Raw genomic sequence first — 21,108 nt, 5'->3', positions numbered from 1 at the left:
TTACTTCTCTTGAATCGGAGATGAAGGGCGCTTTTCTAACACAGCTATTAAACCATGGTGGATCTTTCCCATCCCTAAAAATTTACTTGGAACATACTTATCTAGGGCATATTGAACAATGCCTTTGAATTTATTTCCTTTTGTTCTCCACGTGTTCGTCCTCATCACCAAATATTTGATGCTGACTGCTAAGATATTCTGAAATTTGTATCCTCTCACCCTTGCTGAACGAATATATCTTCCTATCTTTCTTAACGTTCCTTGTAGGGCCCGTCGTCATAGATGCTGCTACAGCCTTATAATCACTGATACCTTTCTCTACGTTAACTGATTCAGTAAGTTCAGGTCTGTTTGTTGCCAGGAGATCTAAGATGTTACCCTGACAAGTTGGTTCTCTAACTGCTCAAGGTAATTTTCGGACGAGACATTCAGAACAATACCATACGAATCCCTGTCTGTGGCATCAGTTTTGATGTCATAACACTCCCAATCTATACCTGGCAAATTGAAGTCACCCCCACTTGCAACAGCATGATCAGGAAAATCACTAATAATATTCTGCAAGTTCTGTCTGAAGCACTCTACAACTTCAGATCCTGACCCAGGTGGTCTGTAAAAGAATCCAATCACCATGTTTGACTGTTCTTCAATACTGTTTCACCCAGATTAATTCACATTCGAAATCCATGATACCCTCGCTAGATTTTATCAAATTTTTTTACTGCAATAAACACACTGCCACCATTGGCGACTAACCTATCCTTACAATAAATATTCCAATCTGAACTTAGGATTTCGTTGTCTTTGATGTCTGATTTCAACCAGCTTTCTGTTCCCAATACTATCTGTGCATTATAACCCTCAATAAGCGATACTTAATTCTGGGATCTTTCCTTGGATGCTCCCACAGTTTACTAAAATCATATTAATCTTTTCTATCTCTGATCTGCGAGGACCAAGATTCTGTAATGTCACTGTGGCTGATTTATCAGGCAAATCATCATTGATCCCAAGGGAGGGGTTCTCTGACCTAAAAAAGCTTCATGTTATGTTACACGTACTCCGCTACCGTAGTAGCCGCTTCTTGTGTGTAGTACGCGCCTGACCTATTGAAGGGAACCCTACAATACTGCACCCGCTAGTGGAGGATGATAATTTCACACCCAATACCATCATGAGGAGTCTGAGCCTCTGGTTTAGACCTTCCATTCTGCTTCAAACCAGAAGACCGCAATCAGCCCTGGGTACGATGCTAAAAATAGACAGCTTAGCATGCACCCCACTTGCATTGATAGTTTCCTTCACCAAATCAGCCAGCCATTGAACGGTGCTGCATTCGTGCTGACATGTGCCACTACATGCAGCCGTTTGCACCCAGTGCGGTCAATAGCCGCTGGCAAGAACACCTCCACATCACGGATGATGTCTTCCAGCAAACATACTGAAATTCTTTCCTGCCTTGCCTGCTATCTCCCTGAGGGGCTCCATCACCTGCCTAACATTATAGCTCCCAATGACAAGCATACCCCCCTGCGGGTTCGGGGGTTAGAATAGGCCCGCGGTATTCCTGCCTGTCGTAAGAGGCGACTAAAAGGAGTCTCAAATGTTTCGACCTTATGTGATGGTCCCCTCTAGGGTTTGACCTCCATCTTTCTAAATTATTCCGAAGAGCGAGCCAATTGGGGAAGGGCGCCTTACATGGTGCACTGTATCCGTCGTGCATTGAGACCTTTAGCCGGCTTTTTCGTCGTTGCAATGGTGTCCCGCTTGTTTTCCATCTCTTGGGCGTGGATACGTCCCTGGGTGCGATTACCATGCTCACTCTGCAGTGTTGCTTTTAACTGCGACAACGACCTTGGACATTTTTGCACCTAAGATCCAGCACAGTAGCCAGTCCGTTGTGGTGGGGCCGCCATGTACCCTGTTGGTTGTAGCCCCCTGACAACACAGGGATCGCTCTACTGATACCTGCGCCGTTAACTCCCCACGTATGCCAAGGAGTAGATGCCCATCTCCCTGGGGCATCAAGACTCCCGGCAATGGCCATCCTGCCAGGTGGCTATTGCTGCGGCTGGGTGGCGCCCGTGGGGAGGGTCCTTGGTCGGAGTAGGTGGCATCAGGGCGGATGACCCGCAATGAAGCGTGGTACATCATCTCTCGCTGGTGGCCAGCCACCAGCAGTCTCTAAGCGTTCGAAGGCTCATTTTAAAGCTAACGTTTATGACCCCAAATCGTTCCCATCCCTGGCCAAACCATGGGAGGAACGAAAGGCAATGAATGACAGTGACGTGTATTCGCCCAGGTATCTCGTCTGTACCAGAGCTGATGGTGACTCGTTTCTATCCGTGAAGCCTCAGTTCTTTGTAGAGCATTTAGAGGACAAGTTTGGGGAGGTGGAGGGCTTGTCCAAAATGCGCTCTCGGTCAGTTTTGATAAAAACGGCATTCTCTGCCCAGTCACGCAGGCTACTTGCTTGTGACAAGTTGGGGGATGTTAACGTTACCATCACCCCACATAAGAGTTTAAATATGGTCCAGGGTATTATTTTCCATCGGGACCTACTTTTGCAGTCTGATGACGAGCTGCGCGCCAATTTAGAGCGCCGAGGTGTACATTTCGTCCGGCGCGTTCATCGGGGTCTGAGGGACAATCAGGTAGCTACCGGTGCCTTCATCTTGGCCTTCGAGGGTGATACATTACCAGAGAAGGTCAAGGTGATGGTCTACCGATGTGACGTCAAACCCTATATCCCTCCCCCCGATGCGGTGCTTTAAGTGCTGGAAGTTCGGTCACATGTCCTCTCGCTGTACTTCTAGCCTCACATGTCAAGATTGTGGATGCCCATCTCATCCCGATACTCCATGTGCTCCGCCTCCCGTCTGTGTCAACTGTGGAGAGCCTCATTCTCCTTGCTCGCTGGACTGCAGTATCTTACAGAAAGAACGCAAAATCATGGAATATAAGACCCTGGACCGACTGACCTACACTGAGGCTAAGTGGAAATTTGAACGGCTACATCCCGTGCGCATGATGTCATCTTATGCCTCCACTGTCACTTCTGCTCCAGCTCCTTCAGCTGCAAGACATACAGTCAGCTCTCAGAGTCAGAGGACCTCATCTGCCCCCTTGACGATGGGGGCCCCTTCCCTCGCTGTTGCTCCCACACCATCTACCTCGGGAGCAGCACCCACTAAACCACTGGGGACACCAGTCCCCACTTCTAAGCCGGAGAAGCGTAAGTCTTCTTCGGCTTCTCTCGCTTGGAAGGAATCCCTTGGGTCACTCCCTTCCCATGTTCCTACCAGCGGCACAGCAGACACCAACCAGTGGCTGAAGAAGCCACAGGTCGCTGGTCGACGGGCTTCGCGATCCTCTTCGGTCCCGGAGACTGACTCCAATAAGCCCTCCCAACAACGGCAACCAAAGGAACAGCGAGAGAAAACGACTTTGAAGACTCGTAAGACCAAGACACCTGCGGTGGCACCTACTCCACCGCTACCTAAAAGCTCTGCGTCTGAGGATGAGGTGGAGATTCTTGTGTCCGCTGAGGACCTCGATCTCGCCGGTCCCTCAGACGCAATGGATAGCACTTGCACGGGTGCTCCATCGGAGGCAGCAGGTGACCCAGCGGCGTAATCTGCCTTCCCAGTCCCGTCACGCCTTTCTCCGCCATGGACAATACCATCCTCCAGTGGAACTGCAGCAGTTTCTTCCACCATCTAGCTGAGCTCCGCCAACTTATAAGCCTTCACCCTCTCTTCTGCATTGCTCTTCAGGAAACTTGGTTTCCAGCAATGCGAACCCCCGCCCTCCGTGGCTATCGGGGTTATTATAAGAACCGGGCAGCATATGAAAGGGTGTCTGGTGGCGTCTGCCTCTATGTCCTTCACACTCTGCACAGCGAGTCTGTCCCTCTCCAAACACCTTTAGAGGCTGTCGCTGTTCGAGTGTGGATGCCACAGGCTGTTACCGTCTGCAGTCTTTACCTTCCACCAGATGGTGATGTCTCGCAGCCTGTCCTGGCTGCGCTGATAGCCCAATTGCCGCCACCTTTCTTGCTATTGGGCGACTTCAACGCCCGTAACCCTCTGTGGGGTGGGTCAGTGGCAACAGGTCGAGGCGCCACCGTTGAGCATTTATTGTCGCAGCTCGATCTCTCGATTTTAAATGATGGTGCCTTCACACACTTCAGTGTGGTGCATGGCACATACTCCGCCATTGACCTTTTGATCTGTAGCCCTAGCCTCTTACCGTCTGTCCAATGGAGTGTGCATGATGACCTGTGTGGTAGTGACCACTTTCCGATCTTTCTGTCACTACCACAGCATCACTCTTCTGGGCGCTCTAGCAGGTGGGCTATGAATAAGGCTGACTGGGACTTGTTCTCCTCCACTGCTGCTCTTGAGCCTCTCTCTAATGATGAAATTGATGCAGTGGTTCAATTGGTCGCCACCGGCATCGTTACTGCCGCCGAAACTGCCATTCCCCGTTCCTCTGGGTCCCCTTGGCGGTGGACTGTGCCTTGGTGGTCCCCCTGAGATCGCTGCAGCGATTAAAGATCGCCGGCGGGTGCTACAGCGTCACAAGTGACATCCCTGCATTGAACACCTCATCACCTTCAAACGGCTGCGTGCGCGGACCCGCCGCCTTATCCGCCAAAGCAAGCAGGAGTGCTGGGAGCGGTATGTGTCCACCATTGGCCTCCGTGTCTCTCCATCGTAGGTCTGGGCCAAGATTCGACGCCTCTATGGCTATTGGACCCCTGTCAGCGTCCCTGCACTCTCACTGAATGGAGCAGTTTGTACAGACTCCGATGAAATTGCCAACAGCTTGGCAGAGCATTTTGCTCTTAGTTCCGCTTCTTCCAATTATCCACTGGCCTTCCGCTCCATTAAAGAGCGGATGGAACGTCGAGCCTTTCGTTTCGCACCCACCACCCAGAATCTTACAATGCTCCAATCAGTGAGTGTGAATTTCGCAGTGCCCTAGCCGCTTGCCCTGATACCGCTCCTGGGCCAGATGGCATCCACTGTCAGATGCTGAAACACCTTTCAGTGGACTGCCAGCGACGCCTCCTCGACCTTTACAACTGTCTTTGGGTCAAGGGGGAGTTTCCGTCGCAATGGCGGGAAAGCATTGTCATCCCCGTTTTGAAACCTGGAAAGAACCCTCTGGAGGTGGATTGCTACCGTCCCATTAGCCTCACCAACGTTCTTTGCAAGTTGCTTGAACGGATGGTGAGCCGGCGCTTGAATTGGGTACTGGAGTCTCGGGGCCTTCTGGCTCCGTCTCAGGGTGGGTTCCGTAAAGGCCGCTCCGCCACCGACAATCTGGTGATCCTGGAGTCGGCCATCCGTACTACCTTTTCCCGCCGTCAGCACCTGGTCGCTGTCTTTTTCGACATGCGGAAGGCGTGCGATACGACATGGCATCATCACATCCTTTCTACGCTTCATGGGTGGGATCTGGGGTCCTCTGCCGATTTTTATCCGCAATTTTCTGTCGTATCGTACCTTCCGCGTGCAAGTCACGGCCTCATATAGTTCCTCCCACGTCCAGGAGAATGGTGTGCCACAGGGTACTGTTTTAAGTGTCTGCCTGTTTTTAATCGCAATAAACGGGCTCGCTGCAGCGGTGGGAAATTCTGTCTCTGCTTCCCTGTATGCTGACGACTTCTGCCTTTACTACAGCTCTACTGGCATTGCAGCTGTTGAACGTCAGCTACAGGGCGCTATCCGCAGGGCGCAGTCTTGGGCTGTCGCGCATGGTTTTCAGTTTTCGGCTGCCAAGACCCGCGTTACGCATTTCTGCCGGCGCCGAACAGTCCATCCTGAACCGCGGCTTTATCTCACCGACAAACTCCTTGCTGTCGTTGAGACCCACAGGTTTTTGGGTGTAGTTTTTGATGCCCGGCTGACTTGGCTGCCTCATATTCGGCAGCTTAAGCAGGCATGTTGGTGGCATCTAAATGCTCTGAGATGCTTGAGCCACACCAGCTGGGGCGCCGACCGATCTACCCTGTTACGGCTCTACCAGGCGTTAATCCAGTCCCGTCTGGATTATGGGAGCCTGGCTTATGGCTCCGCTTCCCCATCTGCGTTGCGGGTGCTGGACCCAATACTACACAGTGGGATACGACTTGCCACTGGTGCCTTCCGCACCAGCCCTGTGGACAGCATACTAGTGGAGGCAGGTGTCCCTCCCCTGCAGTTACGGTGCCAACGTTTGCTGGCCGCTTATGCTGCCCATGTTTTTAGCTTGCCCGGGCATTCAAATTACCATGTCCTGTTCCCGCAGCCAGTCGTCCATCTGCCAGACCGTTGGCCCCGGTCGGATTGTCCGAGCGCCGTACGCGTCAAGGAGCTTCTCTCCGGGCTTGGGTTTTTCCCTGTTCCACCTCCTTTCTGGGCACCTCTGCGTACACCCCCGTGGTGTGTGCCTCGCCCTTGCCTTCGGCTCGACTTGGCACAGGGCCCGAAGGACTCAGTCCCTCCAGAGGCCTTCCACCGCCGCTTTTATTCCATCCTGGCCACGTATCAGGGCTCTGGCATTGTTTACACTGATGGCTCGATGGTTGCTGGTCGAGTCGGTTATGCGCTAACTCTAGGGGACCATTCCGAACAACGTTCCTTGCCGGTTGGCTGCAGCGTTTACACTGCTGAGCTGGTCGCAATCTTTCGAGCCCTAGAGTATATCCGCTCCTGCTCAGGTGAGTCCTTCGTTATCTGTAGCGATTCCCTGAGCGGTTTACGAGCTCTCGACCAGTGTTTTCCTCGTTCTCGTCTGGTGATGGCTATCCATGAGTCCCTGCATACTCTTGCACGTTGCGGCAACTCTGTGGTCTTTGTGTGGACCCCAGGCCATGTTGGGATACCTGGCAGTGAAAATGTTGACCGCCTGGCGAAAGAGGCCACCAGTAAACCACCTCTGGAGATTGGCCTCCCGGTGACTGATTTGCGGGCACTATTACGCCGCAAAGTTTTCGATTTCTGGGACACTGAATGGCGCAACCTGCCCGTGCCAAACAAACTCCGCCGTATCAAGGAGACGACGACAGTTTGGCGGTCATCTATGCAAGCCACCCGCAGGGACTCAGTCGTCCTTTGTCGGCTCTGCCTTGGCCACACTCGACTGACGCACAGCTATTTACTGTGTCGTGAGGATCCACCTCTTTGTCGTTGTGGGGCGCCCTTGACGGTGGTCCATATTCTGTTGGAGTGCGCACTTTTCACTGTGCTCAGGCAGACTTTTGCGCTGCCTGATAAGCTCCCTGCGCTTTTAACTGACGACTCTGCCATAGTGGACTTAGTTTTGAGTTTTATTCGGGCAGGGGGATTTTATCTCTTAATGTAAATGTGTGTGTTTTTTGGTGTTGATTCTGGCCTATGGCCTACGATTTTAGTCTGCTTTTTTAATGCGTTTTTTGGTGGTTGGCTTTTCCCTTTTCTCTCTATGGTCAGCCAACCACCGTCACACTCGGTGTGATTTTAATTTGTTTTGTCTGTTCTTTGTCGGAGTATTTCTTGTCCTGTGTCGTCTCCCGTCTTTCCTGTTGTTCGTTTTTATTCTCTTTGGGTGGTTTTAATTTTTTTTGGAAAAAGGGACCAATGACCGTTGCAGTCTGGTCCCTTTAATCCCACAAACCAACCAACCAACCAACAAGCATACCCACATGATGAAGGTGATGTGGATTGCGAGGAGGGGGGGGGGGGGGGGGGTGGGGGTGGGGGTTGAGGTGAAGGGACAGAGGCAGGCGTAACTGTTGAGTGGAGGGTGTGAGGGCATTGGGCTAACAGAGATAAAGACCAGGAGGAATTCGGAAACGAAGAATGTATTGCAAGAAAAGCTGTTGCTGGAGGGAAAGAGATCCAGATGGCCCTGGTTGTGAAGCAGCCAGTGAAATCAAACATTTTGTGCTCATTGCATATTGTGCACTGGGTGGCCACAGTTTGGTGATGGTCATTCATTACAGTAGACGTGTAGTTGGTTGCTGTACCCACATAAAAAGCTGTGTGGTGATTACAACAGAGTTGCAGTATGACATTGCTGCTTTCACAGGTGGCCATTTTCTGATGGAGTAGGATATGCCTGTGACAAGACTGGAGTAGGAAGTGCTGAATGGTTGGATTGGCCAGGTAATGCCCCTGAGTCATCCACAGGACATAGGGATTGACCAGGATGTTGTGTAGAGAAAGAGGCCATAGAAGATAGTTGGTGTAGATAGTTCAGAAGAGAAAGCAAACCAGTTTACTGAAGGAGCAATACAGAGAATATTTAGTACATTAAAGGTTAATCTCACACCCCTGTCAGAAATAAGGAAGATCATGTTGTTGTTATTGTGGTGGTCTTCAGTCCTGAGACTGGTTTGTTGCAGCTCTCCATGCTACTCTATCCTGTGCAAGCTTCTTCATTTCCCAGTACCTACTGCAACCTACATCCTTCTGAATCTGCTTGGTGTATTCATCTCTTGGTCTCCCTCTATGATTTTTACCCTCCATGCTGCCCTCTAATACTAAATTGGTGATCCCTTGATGCCTCAGAACATGTCCTACCAACCGATCACTTCTTCTAGTCAAGTTGTGCCACAAACTTCTCTTCTCCCCAATCCTATTCAATACTTCCTCATTAGTTACGTGATCTACCCATCTAATCTTCAGCATTCGTCTGTAGCACCACATTTTGAAAGCTTCTATTCTCTTCTTGTCCAAACTATTTATCGTCCATGTTTCACTTCCATACATGGCTACACTCCATACAAATACTTTCAGAAACGATTTCCTGACACTTAAATCTATACTCGATGTTAACAAATTTCTCTTCTTCAGAAACGCTTTCCTTGCCATTGCCAGTCTACATTTTATATCCTCTCTACTTCAACCATCATCAGTTATTTTGCTCCACAAATAGCAAAACTCCTTTACTACTTTAAGTGTCTCATTTCCTAATCTAATTTCCTCAGCATCACCCAACTTAATTCGACTACATTCCATTATCCTCGTTTTGCTTTTGTTGATGTTCATCTTATATCCTCCCTTCAAGACACTATCCATTCCATTCAACTGCTCTTCCAAGTCCTTTGCTGTATCTGACAGAATTACAATGTCATCGGTGAACCTCAAAGTTTTTATTTATTCTCCATGGATTTCAATAACTACTCTGAATTTTTCTTTTGTTTCCTTCACTGCTTGCTCAATATACAGATTGAATAACATCGGGGAGAGGCTAAAACCTTGTCTCACTCCCTTCCCAACCACTGCTTCCCTTTCATGTCCATCGACTCTTATAACTGCCATCTGGTTTCTGTACAAATTGTAAGTAGCCTTTCGCTCCCTGTATTTTACCCGTGCCACCTTCAGAATTTGAAAGAGAGTATTCCAGTCAACATTGTCAAAAGCTTTCTCTAAGTCTACAAATGCTAGAAACATAGGTTTGCCTTTCCTTAATCTAGCTTCTAAGATAAGTCGTAGGGTCAGTATTGCCTCACGTGTTCCAATATTTTTACGGAATCCAAACTGATCTTCCCCAAGGTTGGCTTCTACTACTTTTTCCATTCGTCTGTAAAGAATTCGCGTTAGTATTTTGCAGCTGTGACTTATGAAACTGATAGTTTGGTAATTTTCACATCTGTCAACACCTGCTTTGTGTGGGATTGGAATTATTACGTTCTTCTTGAAGTCTGAGGGTATTTCGCCTGTCTCATACATTTTGCTCTCCACCATGGTAGAGTTTTGTCAGGACTGGCTCTCCCAAGGCTCTCAGTAGTTCTAATGGAATGTTGTCTACTCCCGGGGCCTTGTTTAGTCTCAGGTCTTTCAGTGCTCTGTCAAACTCTTCACGCAGAATCATATCTCCCATTTCATCTACATCCTCTTCCATTTCCATAATATTGTCCTCAAGTACATCGCCCTTGTGTAGACCCTCTATATACTCCTTCCGCCTTTCTGCTTTCCCATCTTTGCTTGGAACTGGGTTTCCATCTGAGCTCTTGATATTCATACAAGTGGTTCTCTTTTCTCCAAAGGTCTCTTTAATTTTCCTGTAGGCAGTATCTATCTTACCCCCCAGTGAAATCAGCCTCTACATCCTTACATTTGTCCTCTAGCCATCCCTGCTTAGCCATTTTGCACTTTCTGTCGATTTCATTTTTGAGACGTTTGTATTCCTTTTTGCCTGCTTCATTTACTGCATTTTTATCATCACAACCCTAAAAAGTAAAAGTTCGTATGGGGTGGATAATATCTCCAATAAAACACTAAAAAGTGTGGCCCTAAAATACGTAATTTTCTTAGTCACTTATGTAATGCATCATTAACTCAGTGTTTTTTTCCTGGTAAGATTGAATTATGCCCTTGTTAGGCCTCTCTATACAATGGCCGACTTCACAGACGTCAGTAAGTACGACCAAGTGTAATTTCCACGTCAATTTCTAAAAATTTTAAGTAGGTAGTGTTTTGAAGCATTGTCACCCACCTATATAATATTGGGATACATAGCCAATCACAGTTTGGCCTTCAAAAGAACTATTTGACTGAGTCAACTATGTATGCATTTACTGAGCACCTAATAAAATCGTTGAATTATAAAATATCACAGTTTGTGATCTTCTGTGGCTTATCAGAGGCATTTGATTGTGTGTCTTAATATCTTATTAGAGTTTTTATGGAGTACATACTTCAGCAAATGTATGGTTTGGTTCTTATTTAAGAAACAGAATGCAGGAAGTTACCTTAGGCTGTTCAAGTAACACAAAGAGGGCATCACATCATTGGCATGCAGACAAATTCCAATGAGACACTGGGTTTGAACATTGGCGTACTTTTGTTCTTGTTTTATGTTAGTGATCCGCCATTTTATTTGAATCAGGGGCCAGAATTACTCCTGTTTGCAGATGATACAAGGATAGTTGTGAAGCCAAGCAAAGAAGTAAATAATGTTTTTGTGAAAATTACTGAATGGTTTTGCACAAATGGGGTGGCTTTAAACTTTGAAGAAAGAAAAAGAAAAAAAAATGCAGTTCATCCAGGTTTGTGCTGTCAAAAATATCCCACCTCTGATTAACCTAGTATACCAGCCATAAATAATAAGTGGGTAGAAAAATGTAAGCATTTGTGTGTGCATATTGATGAAAACATAAATTGCAAAAACCATGTAGTAGACCTGCTAAAACCTTTAGATTCAGCAACTTTTGCCGTAAGATTTATTGTCAACATTGGGAATGTAGGAGTCAGTAAGTTAACATATTTGGCATAAAAGTATACATTGCACAAAAAGTTATTAGAGGTGCGTGATATTGAAAGACGTATATCTTGCAGGTATTTCTTTAAGCAGCTGGGAATATTAACCACAGTGTCACAGTAAAAGTTTGATAGTAACAGAGATATTCACAATTACAGCAGAAGGAATCGTTATCTGCACTTTCTTTAATGAATGTAAATTTGACACAGAAAGAGGTGAAATATGCAGTTGTAAACTCTTTGGCGATCTGCCTATGAAAGAGAAATGTCTGACACATAGCAGAAATGTTTCTTAGTGTAGATTAAAGATGTTTTTCCTTAACAATTCCCTCTACACCATACAAGTAGTCTTGAGTACAGTCATATTTAAGGAAAAAACTGCAAATGGCTAGCATATAGCCATATAGATATTACTTTTACATTTTTGGTTATACTTCAGTGTTCTGTTTATTCTGCTGACAATCATCATAATGTCTACCATGAATTTGATCTGTGGAACAAGTAATTTACTTTAGATGGTTTAACATTCATCTCTCAAGTGTGCATTCGGATTGATTGATTGATTGATTGATTGTTTGTTTGTAGAAGGAATTTTCAATGGCATACTGTGTCATTATCATCAGGTTACTCCTGCTGGACCAGCGGGTGATATATATATCTCTGTCTCTGTGTGCGTGTGAGCTCACTGTCAAAAATTCATTCTACAAACCAATCCAGCTGCACGCTCGAGAGACTTTCAAGCAGCATATTCCATGGGAAGACAAAACCTACAAATACAACATAACTTTACACACACACACACACACACACACACACACACAATTGTTTGTCTCCCCCCCCCCCCCCCCCCCTTTCCCCTCTCAGCCCTCCACTAACCCCGGTATGGACTACATGATGCGCCAGCTGCAGTGGTGGGGATAGCTCTTGCTAAGGAATCAAGTGAAGGTCCTGATGATAACAGCTTGTTAAGCCATCAAAAATTCATTCTACTGTGATCAATCAATCTGTTGCATGCTCAAGAGACTTTCAAGGAGCTTATTGGGGAAACCTATGAAACACATTAGTTTCCTCTACGGGGAGGGAATGCTACAGCAAGTCAAGAAGCTTGATAAGCTCCGAAATAAGAAACAATGCCTTCTGAGAGCCCATGCCTTTCTGTAAGGTGCCATGAATCCACATTGTGCCAAGCTTTGTGAAGTTTGTACATCATATCCAGACACCAGCAGAGAACTGAATTACCAGAAGAGCTAACCTGGCTCTTGTGCGATAATGGATGGTGCGCGCGTGCACACACACACACACACACACACACACACACACACACACACACACACACAACCACCTTGACTCCATAGGACGCCCTACATCTAGAATTGGCATCCGTGGTCATCCCCATTGTCTGGGAGTTGGTTGAATGTTCATTGAGGGCATAACAAAATGCACCTAGCGGGGTGGCGCAGTGGTTAGCAAATTGGACTCACATTCGGGAGGACGACGGTTCAAACCCATCTCCGGACATCCTGATTTTGGTTTTCCATGATTTCCTTTAATCGTTTCAGGCAAATGCCAGGATGGTTTCTTTGAAAGGTCACGGCCGATTTCCTTCCCAATCCGTCCCTAGTCCGATCTTGTGGTCCATCTTAATGACCTCATTGTCGACAGGATGTTAAACACTAATCTCATCCTCCTCCTACAACAAAATGCATCTGTGCTGTCTTCAAAATTCAACTGACTAGCATCAAAATAGCCAAAACAACAGACTTCACAAACCACTGTGAATCTTACAGAGAAAACCATCAATGAAAATGTTTTGTCTGTCCTTCAGAAACGCTAAAACTTTTCCCCAACACCAACAGCACTACCCGTCACAGGAATCATCAGCGGAGTGGAACAATATGGCGGAGGAGATATGGTGGGAATCTTGCCGTACTCTCGCCAGATTCGCGCCACCAAGGCATAACGTGTCCAGTTGGGAAAGAGCTGCACTGCATTCTCTGCATTACAGTCCAGGCATTGCTATCCACCCAGTGGATAAGAGGAACATAACCATCTTAGTAATACTTGCAGAATACAAAGAGAAAATGCCCAAACTCCTGGGTGATGTGGCTTGTAAGATGACGACGACGACGACGATGATGATGATGATGATGATGATGATGATGATGATGACGACGGCTCGAACCAGCCAGAAGCTGTGCAAGATGACTGAACTTCTTTGAACAGCTTTTACAGAAGAGAGAGCAAAGAAAATGCTACAGGATTCCAAAGGTACACAAAGAGGGCACACCTCTGATACCAGTAGCGACTTCAATAGGAGCACCAACATACCAGCTTGCGAAACACTTGACATTAGTTTTGAGTCTTTTGGTTGACAAATGTGAGCACCACGTCAAGAACTCGGCTCAGTTTGTGGAGTATGTACGGGAAATCGCATTGGCCAGCTCAGATCTCGTAGTCAGTTTCAACGTTGTATCACTTTAGTAGTTCCACTAAAGGAGTCATTGGAACTTATTGAAAAGAAATTTGGACCTTCATTCACCAAACTTTTCAATTTTGTGTTCCCATCCACATATTTTCTTTTTGGACATTACTATGAACAGATGATAGCGTGCCTACGGGTAGTCTTCTGTCACCTGTGGTGGCCATTATATTCGTGGACGACTTTGAGGACAAGGCACTAGACCCAGCACCATTAAAACTGACAGTCTTTTATGGATATGTTGATGATGTGTTCACTATTTGGCTTCACTGGGGAGATGAGCTTCAAGTTTTCTTGCAGCATCTTAAGTCTATCCACTACCAAATTTATCACCTTGGAGGTCGAGCAAAATGGTCAGCTGTCATTCGTTGATGTTCAGGAATGGCAAAAACTGGATGGAACACATGCCTCTAGCTGTCATCGCCCATCACAAAGGGAAGGAGTGCTAACCAGGGTGGTCCACAAAACTTGTGATCTCTGACAAAGAAAGGCTAAAACTGAAACTGGGCCATCTCAGGGTCATGTTCCAGAAAAACAGCTATAGCAACCACCAAATTTGATGTGCCTTCAAACAAAAGGCTGCACTACAGCCAACACCTGATGAAGACCAGCCACAAAAGATAGCCTACATTCCATACACAGGTAATGTATCTGGAAAAATCTATAGAATTTTATGACAACAAAATATTAAATGTATGTACCGCATGCTAGTTAAAGACCAAGTCTCTTTTAGCAAAAGTAAACGATGATCTGGGACTCCAGAAATCTGGAGTTTATTATGTATCATGTGAGTGCAGGAATGCATAGATTGAATAAACTATTCACACAATTGAAGAAAGTTCTATGGAACACAAATGAAACAACAAACTCTAGTAGACCAAAAAATCAGCAATTTCTGAACTATGGCTTGAAACCAACTGCAAAAGTCAAATATGAAGATACAAAATTCTTCCCAGTACTGGGACTTTGTATACAAGGAGGCTATCAAAATCCAGCTACATGAGAACCTCATCAACAAGGACAGTGGATTTCGATTTAGTCAAGTGTGGGCTCCAGCACAGAAAATTCTCCAGATGCAGTGGAAACAGAACACTGAGCACGGCAAAGGTGGAGTGCAGACTGAGGACCGCCACTCGATTCTGGAGCACAAGTTATCTCCACGACCGCGGCTGGCACATTGTGCAGCCCATACACAGGGTTAGTGGAAGGGGGAGACAACCGGTATATATATTGCACCTGTTAGTCCAGGATGTCAGTCTGCAGGAATTACCTGATGATGATGATGATGATAACACGTTTCACCATCAAACATTTGTTCTACATTAATCAATTAATCTGACCACATGCTCAAGAGACTTTAAAGTTCTGTTGTGTGTGCCAACTCAAAAGACAATGCAGCTGAGGCTTTTCACTGACCTTTTAATTATTTGCTGCATTAATAACTGCCAAACATGCCATTTGCAAGAAAACAATATTACAGTAAAATGTAAATTTATTATACCCAATTGTTGAACACAACACAGAATGAAATCTTGCAGTCAGCTGATATTTATATATACTCTGTAAATTCGTGAGTGCAAGAGCATAAAATAATTTGAGTTACAGTAACAAAGAGTATTAAACAGTTGTGAATATTTAATTTTTTGCCATTTTGATTATGCTGCGTGTACTTGCAATTAGTTCAACAGTATGTACATTATTTCACAAAAGAGATGATTCACATTTACAATGTTGTTCAAATACATTTTTAGGTAGAACCAAGAGGCATGCAGAGTTATTAATAATGATCCCCTGTCCTAAACTCAAGAGTAATCATCATCATCGTTCAGAATTGCAAAATTAACCTTCACATAGATAAATCTGAGGAGCACTTTCATATCAGTGAATTACCTTAATGACTCTTTGTTCACACTCAGACTAACAGTGCCTTCTGTGCAAAGTTAGGTCAAGAGGTTCCTTCAGCATACTATCTATTCAGTTTATTCAAGGAGCATATGTTAAGATTATACTCTTAATGATTTGTCAAATTAGCACTTAGTGTCAGTTCCATTTTTGTTACACTATATACCCATTGCCTTGCTTTTAATTGTGAAGAAAACTTTGTAACACAGCATGCATTAATATTACATTTATTTTTCAGCACAGGGATTCCAAAGAAAACAACCCAGATATTCCATTTGAATTTAATGAAGCCAATAAGAAGGTAAGGCTGCAAAAAAGCAATGGATTTTGTGACAGTTGATATGCATATGGTAATGGAAAGCCCTTGGTGGAATATAACTCTAACCTGTAGGACAAATTCCTGGCTGACAATTTAATTCACTCATAGGGCATCAATTCTGGCTTCTCGCACTTCGTTACCCTGTTTTACACCATATATCATCGGTAATTTATGTTTGGTCCCAGTAGCTGGGTTTGACCTCCACCTTTTTCAAAACTTTATACTGACTTCGGCCCTGTGGAGAAGGTAGCCTATGGTAGCCGGTCAAGTACCTGTATACAGTGGTAGCCCTCCTGACCACAGAGGGATCTTACTGTTGATGCCCGAGCTGTCATCTCCCTGCACATGCCAAGGAGTATTTGAGGGCACCAGCACTCCAAGTACAGGCCATCATGCCAGGTGGCCTTTGCTCTGAATGGGTGATGCTCATGAGAAAAGCCCTCACTTGGAGCAGATGGCATCGTAGCAGCTACTTGGTATCATCAAATGACCAAAGTTATCAGCCGGTGGTGCGAGGCCTTGGCAGTTTCTTCAGACTGACCGCAATTTAGTGTCAATTGACGCTAGGAACTTCTCCTCCTTGGCTACGCAGTGGCAGGAAAACAAAACCTAGTGACTTTGTCCTCTCAGTTCCTGGATGCACCCAAACAGGTGATGGGTCCTCTCTCTCTGTTAAACCAATGGGGTTTTCTTCTTTTTTTAGTATTGGAAACTTATTCGATGAATTCTCTCCCCTTAGCAAATTCCATCTTAAAGATTTCAAATCCTACCCAGTCTTTGGTGTTACTCTCTTGTAAGCAACTCAATGATGTATCTGTTATCATCAGAGCCCATAAGAATCTCAACATGCTAGAGGAATTAATTTTTCACGAGGACATGACACTAGACAGATGAACTACACAGACAGAGTGTTGAGGTTTTCCCCTTCATACATTGTATGATTCAAGCCCCACAAGACAACAGAATAGACACCAGCCCATTCAGCCTCAATTTTGAGAGAGATTAATCTGCAAAAAAGGTGAAACTGATGTGCTACCACTGTGATGTGAAGCAGTATTTCCCACCCCCGATGCAGTGTTTAAAATGCTAGCACTTTGGATGTATGTCTTTCCTGTGTACATATGACCCAATTTTTGGAGGCTATGGTTGGCCATTTCACAAAAATTCACTGTTTTTGCTCCTGTCTGTGTCAATTGCATGAATGATCATCCTCCCCAATACCCGAAGTGTGCTAACAAACTCCAAGAACACAAAATCCAGGAACTGAAGGTCACTGATCGTCTCTCATATTTTGAAGGCAAGAAAAAAATAGACTCATTGATATCAACCTTTGCCACCACTGTGGACAGGTCTTCAGCAGTAGCTGGTGAATTTACTCAGTCAGTGTCAACATACGGTAGTTGCATGAATAAACCTGACCGTGGGAGTGATAGACCCTTCCCACTTGTGGCTCCTGCAGCACCATCTTTGGGAACGAATTCCCGCATCCAGCTGGAGAAGCAGCTTTCTCCTCCGGCATCTCCCATTCAGGAACCCTCTCTCTGGAAATCAACAGATCAGAGAGCTGTCACCAGCTAATGGCTGAAGGAGACACAGGCTGTGGGTCCCAGGGCTGCCCACTCTTTTTCTGTTCCTACATCCACATCAGATTAAGCTATCAAGAATCCTGACTGTTAAAATTTGTGGAGCAGGAGAAGAAATCTTGAGAAAAGATTACTCCAGTGACCCTGGAGGTGGCAGTTTCCACCACACCATCTAACTCATAACTAGTGCTCATTGATGATATTCCACCTCCACTGATGACAGTGATCATGGGGTGCGAATTGTTCCCCTGGCCCCTTCATGCCTAATCAGTAAATGTGATGATCCAGTAGAACTACTGGAACTGCGACAACTAATTGTTCCGCAATCAATGTTGCTCTCAAAGAAACACACTTCAGTGGTGACCATTTCCCAACTGTTCAAGGTTACTGTGCACTCTGTCAGAACCATGCTGGCCTGTAGAGCATTTGGAAGGGTCTGTACATTGATTGGCACATGTCTGTCACAGGGTGGATTCCTCTCCATATCACACTGGAAGCAATAGGAGTGTGTGTGTGTGTGTGTGTGTGTGTGTGGGGGGGGGGGGGGGGGGCGCGTGCGCGCTCGAAAACAACCCCAGCTATCACCATTTACTTGCCTTCAGGCTGGGCACTTACTTAACTTGAGATGACTGACTACTTTAATCCAACAATTATTCCCCCTTTTGTCCTCCAACACGGGGATTACAATGCACACCAGTTTGTATGGTAGGGGCCTTTTGATTGACCAGCTTTTTTTTCCAATCTTGATTTGTGTCCCCAATGGCAGTACTCCTGCCCACTTAAGTGCTGCCCATGGCACCTTTTTGGCTATCAGCTATCTGTTCCTCCAATCTTATGCCTTTGCTGTCACTGCCCCGTAGACTAACTACCACATTGGGTTTGTAAAAGAGCCAACTGGCAGTTATGTACCTCTGCTGTTGTTTTCACCCCCACTCATCAGACTGCATCGACAAGGTTGTGGGCATCCGTGCTGCTGGAACTGCTGTTACCCTTTCTACAGGCCCTTCTTCAATGCCAGCTAGTGCCGTTGCAGAGCAAATATATTGCATCAGCTATTCATGATCATCAAAGCATCATGCAGTGCCTCAAGCAACATCCTTCTCAGACCACCCTCCTCCCTTGTAAGTAGCTTCACACTAAGGTCACTAAGTAATGCTGGGGTGTTCAGTCTCCTCCTTGGGAGCATGTGCCTCTTCATTGCAGGTGTTGACCAAAGTCTTTTGGGTCAGCAACTGTTTGGGATGTCTTCCTTTAAGGTAGTAGTTGTATTGATGTGTCAGTTCTTCCTGAACACCTTGCAGTCCACTTTGTGAAAATGTTAGTGTCCTTTTCTTACGTGGCTACATTTAAAATTAATAAATGACAAGTTGGAGGAGGAGGAGGGGTTGGAACCTCACCATCAATAATGCCCATGTGAGAATAAGACTCTTTTGTGTGTGGTTAAGCTCTCACAAGAAGAGTATTTTTGACGTTTTCCTGTCTGATGTATGCTGTTGTATCATGCACACGTCTTGTTTTATCTTTATATTAAGCAATAAAGTGTGTGTGCATTCCACTCATCTGCTTTCTCCATTTCACTACAAACATTCCAACCAGGAGCTCCTACATTGGTGAACCCGCAACAAACAGCAGCAGCTAGTGCAACTTAATCAGTGTTCTTTACCTGACTGTTATATGTGAAATGTGAAAGTGATGTTCTATCTGCAGTGTATGGCCGATGTCTGATGACCCAGCATACACACCAGATAGCAATGCCTTGTGGACTGATGCTCTTTCAGATGCCTGCAGCTAACACAGCTCCACTGCACTGCAACACTCTGCCCTAGTAACGAGGGTGCTGTGATCACTGGACACAGCCGGCACTATTTTTCATCCACAAAGCAACTTGATGCCACCCAATTCCTGGTATCCATATGCCGGGCAGCATTTATAGGCTCTCCGACATTCTGACACAAGAGTTTGAAGCTGACCATGAATCCGAGTGACATAAGAGAAGTCTCCAGTATTGTGCACCAGGACCAGGACTATGCCACTGCAGCCACCAATTGTGACAGTGACTTATTCCGATCTTACCTGTGGCAGTGTAATCTATGGTGACAGACTGTGCTCTCTCTCTCACACATCCTTCTGGACAGGTTTTGATATAATGACAATTCTTAATATAGATCATGATGATCTCTTATGTTCCCTTCATTGAGATGCTGTTTACTGTTGTCATGTTTTCTTATTTGCTTTCTACATCTACATCCACATCCATACTCCGCAAGCCACCTGACGGTGTGTGGCAGAGGGTACCCTGAGTACCTCTATCGGTTCTCCCTTCTATTCCAGTCTCGTATTGTTCGTGGAAAGAAGGATTGTCGGTATGCTTCTGTGTGGGCTCTAATCTCTCTGATTTTATCCTCATGGTCTCTTCGCGAGATATACGTAGGAGGGAGGAGCAATAGACTGCTTGACTCTTCGGTGAAGGTATGTTCTCGAAACTTTAACAAAAGCCCGTACCGAGCTACTGAGCGTCTCTCCTGCAGAGTCTTCCACTGGAGTTTATCTATCATCTCCGTAACTCTTTCGCGATTACTATATGATCCTGTAACGAAGCACGCTGCTCTCCGTTGGATCTTCTCTATCTCTTCTATCAACCCTATCTGGTACGGGTCCCACACTGTTGAGCAGTATTCAAGCAGTGGGCGAACAAGCGTACTGTAACCTACTTCCTTTGTTTTCGGATTGCATTTCCTTAGGATTCTTCCAATGAATCTGTCTGGCATCTGCTTTACCAACGAACAACTTTATATGATCATTCCATTTTAAATCACTCCTAATGCGTACTCCCTGATAATTTATGCAATTAACTGCTTCCAATTGCTGACCTGCTATTTTGTAGTTAAATGATAAGGGAACTATCTTTCTATGTATTCACAGCACATTACACTTATCTACATTGAGATTCAATTGCCATTCCCTGCACCATGCGTCTATTCGCTGCAGATCCTCCTGCATTTCAGTACAATTTTCCATTGTTACAACCTCTCGATACACCACAGCATCATCTGCAAAAAGCCTCTGTGAACTTCCGATGTCATCCACAAGGTCGTTTATCTATATTATGAATAGCAACGGTCCTACGACACTCCCCTGCGGCACACCTGAAATCACTCTTACTTCGGAAGACTTCTCTCCATTGAGAATGACATGCTGCGTTCTGTTATCTAAGAACTCTTCAATCCAATCACACAATTGGTCTGATAGTCCATATGCTCTTACTTTGTTCATTAAACGACTGGGGGGAACTGTATTGAACGCCTTGCGGAAGTCAAGGAACACAGCATCTACCTGTGAACCCGTGTCTATGGCTCTCTGAGTCTCGTGGACTAATAGCGCAAGCTGGGTTTCACACGACCGTCTTTTTCGAAACTCATGCTGATTCCTACAGAGTAGATTTCTAGTCTCCAGAAAAGTCATTATACTCTAACATAATACGTGTTCCAAAATTCTACAACTGATTGACGTTAGAGATATAGGTCTATAGTTCTGCACACCTGTTCGACGTCCCTTCTTGAAAACGGGGATGACCTGTGCCCTTTTCCAATC

At 45.7% G+C, this 21,108-nt stretch overlaps 1 protein-coding gene across 1 annotated transcript in view; it reads left to right on the top strand.

Moving 5' to 3' along the window:
* Positions 1–21,108, top strand: part of LOC126474072 (probable NADH dehydrogenase [ubiquinone] flavoprotein 2, mitochondrial) — a 57,947-nt gene that overhangs the window by 21,887 nt on the left and 14,952 nt on the right. The window contains exon 3 of the mRNA XM_050101481.1: positions 15,854–15,916. Coding sequence (XP_049957438.1) covers positions 15,854–15,916 — 63 coding nt within the window. The remainder of the gene's footprint in view (positions 1–15,853; positions 15,917–21,108) is intronic.

This window comes from Schistocerca serialis, chromosome 4 (assembly GCF_023864345.2).
Source record: "Schistocerca serialis cubense isolate TAMUIC-IGC-003099 chromosome 4, iqSchSeri2.2, whole genome shotgun sequence".
NCBI lineage: Eukaryota > Metazoa > Arthropoda > Insecta > Orthoptera > Acrididae > Schistocerca > Schistocerca serialis.
Note: the sequence above shows the minus strand (reverse complement) of the source record. Positions and strands in the feature narration are given on the sequence as shown.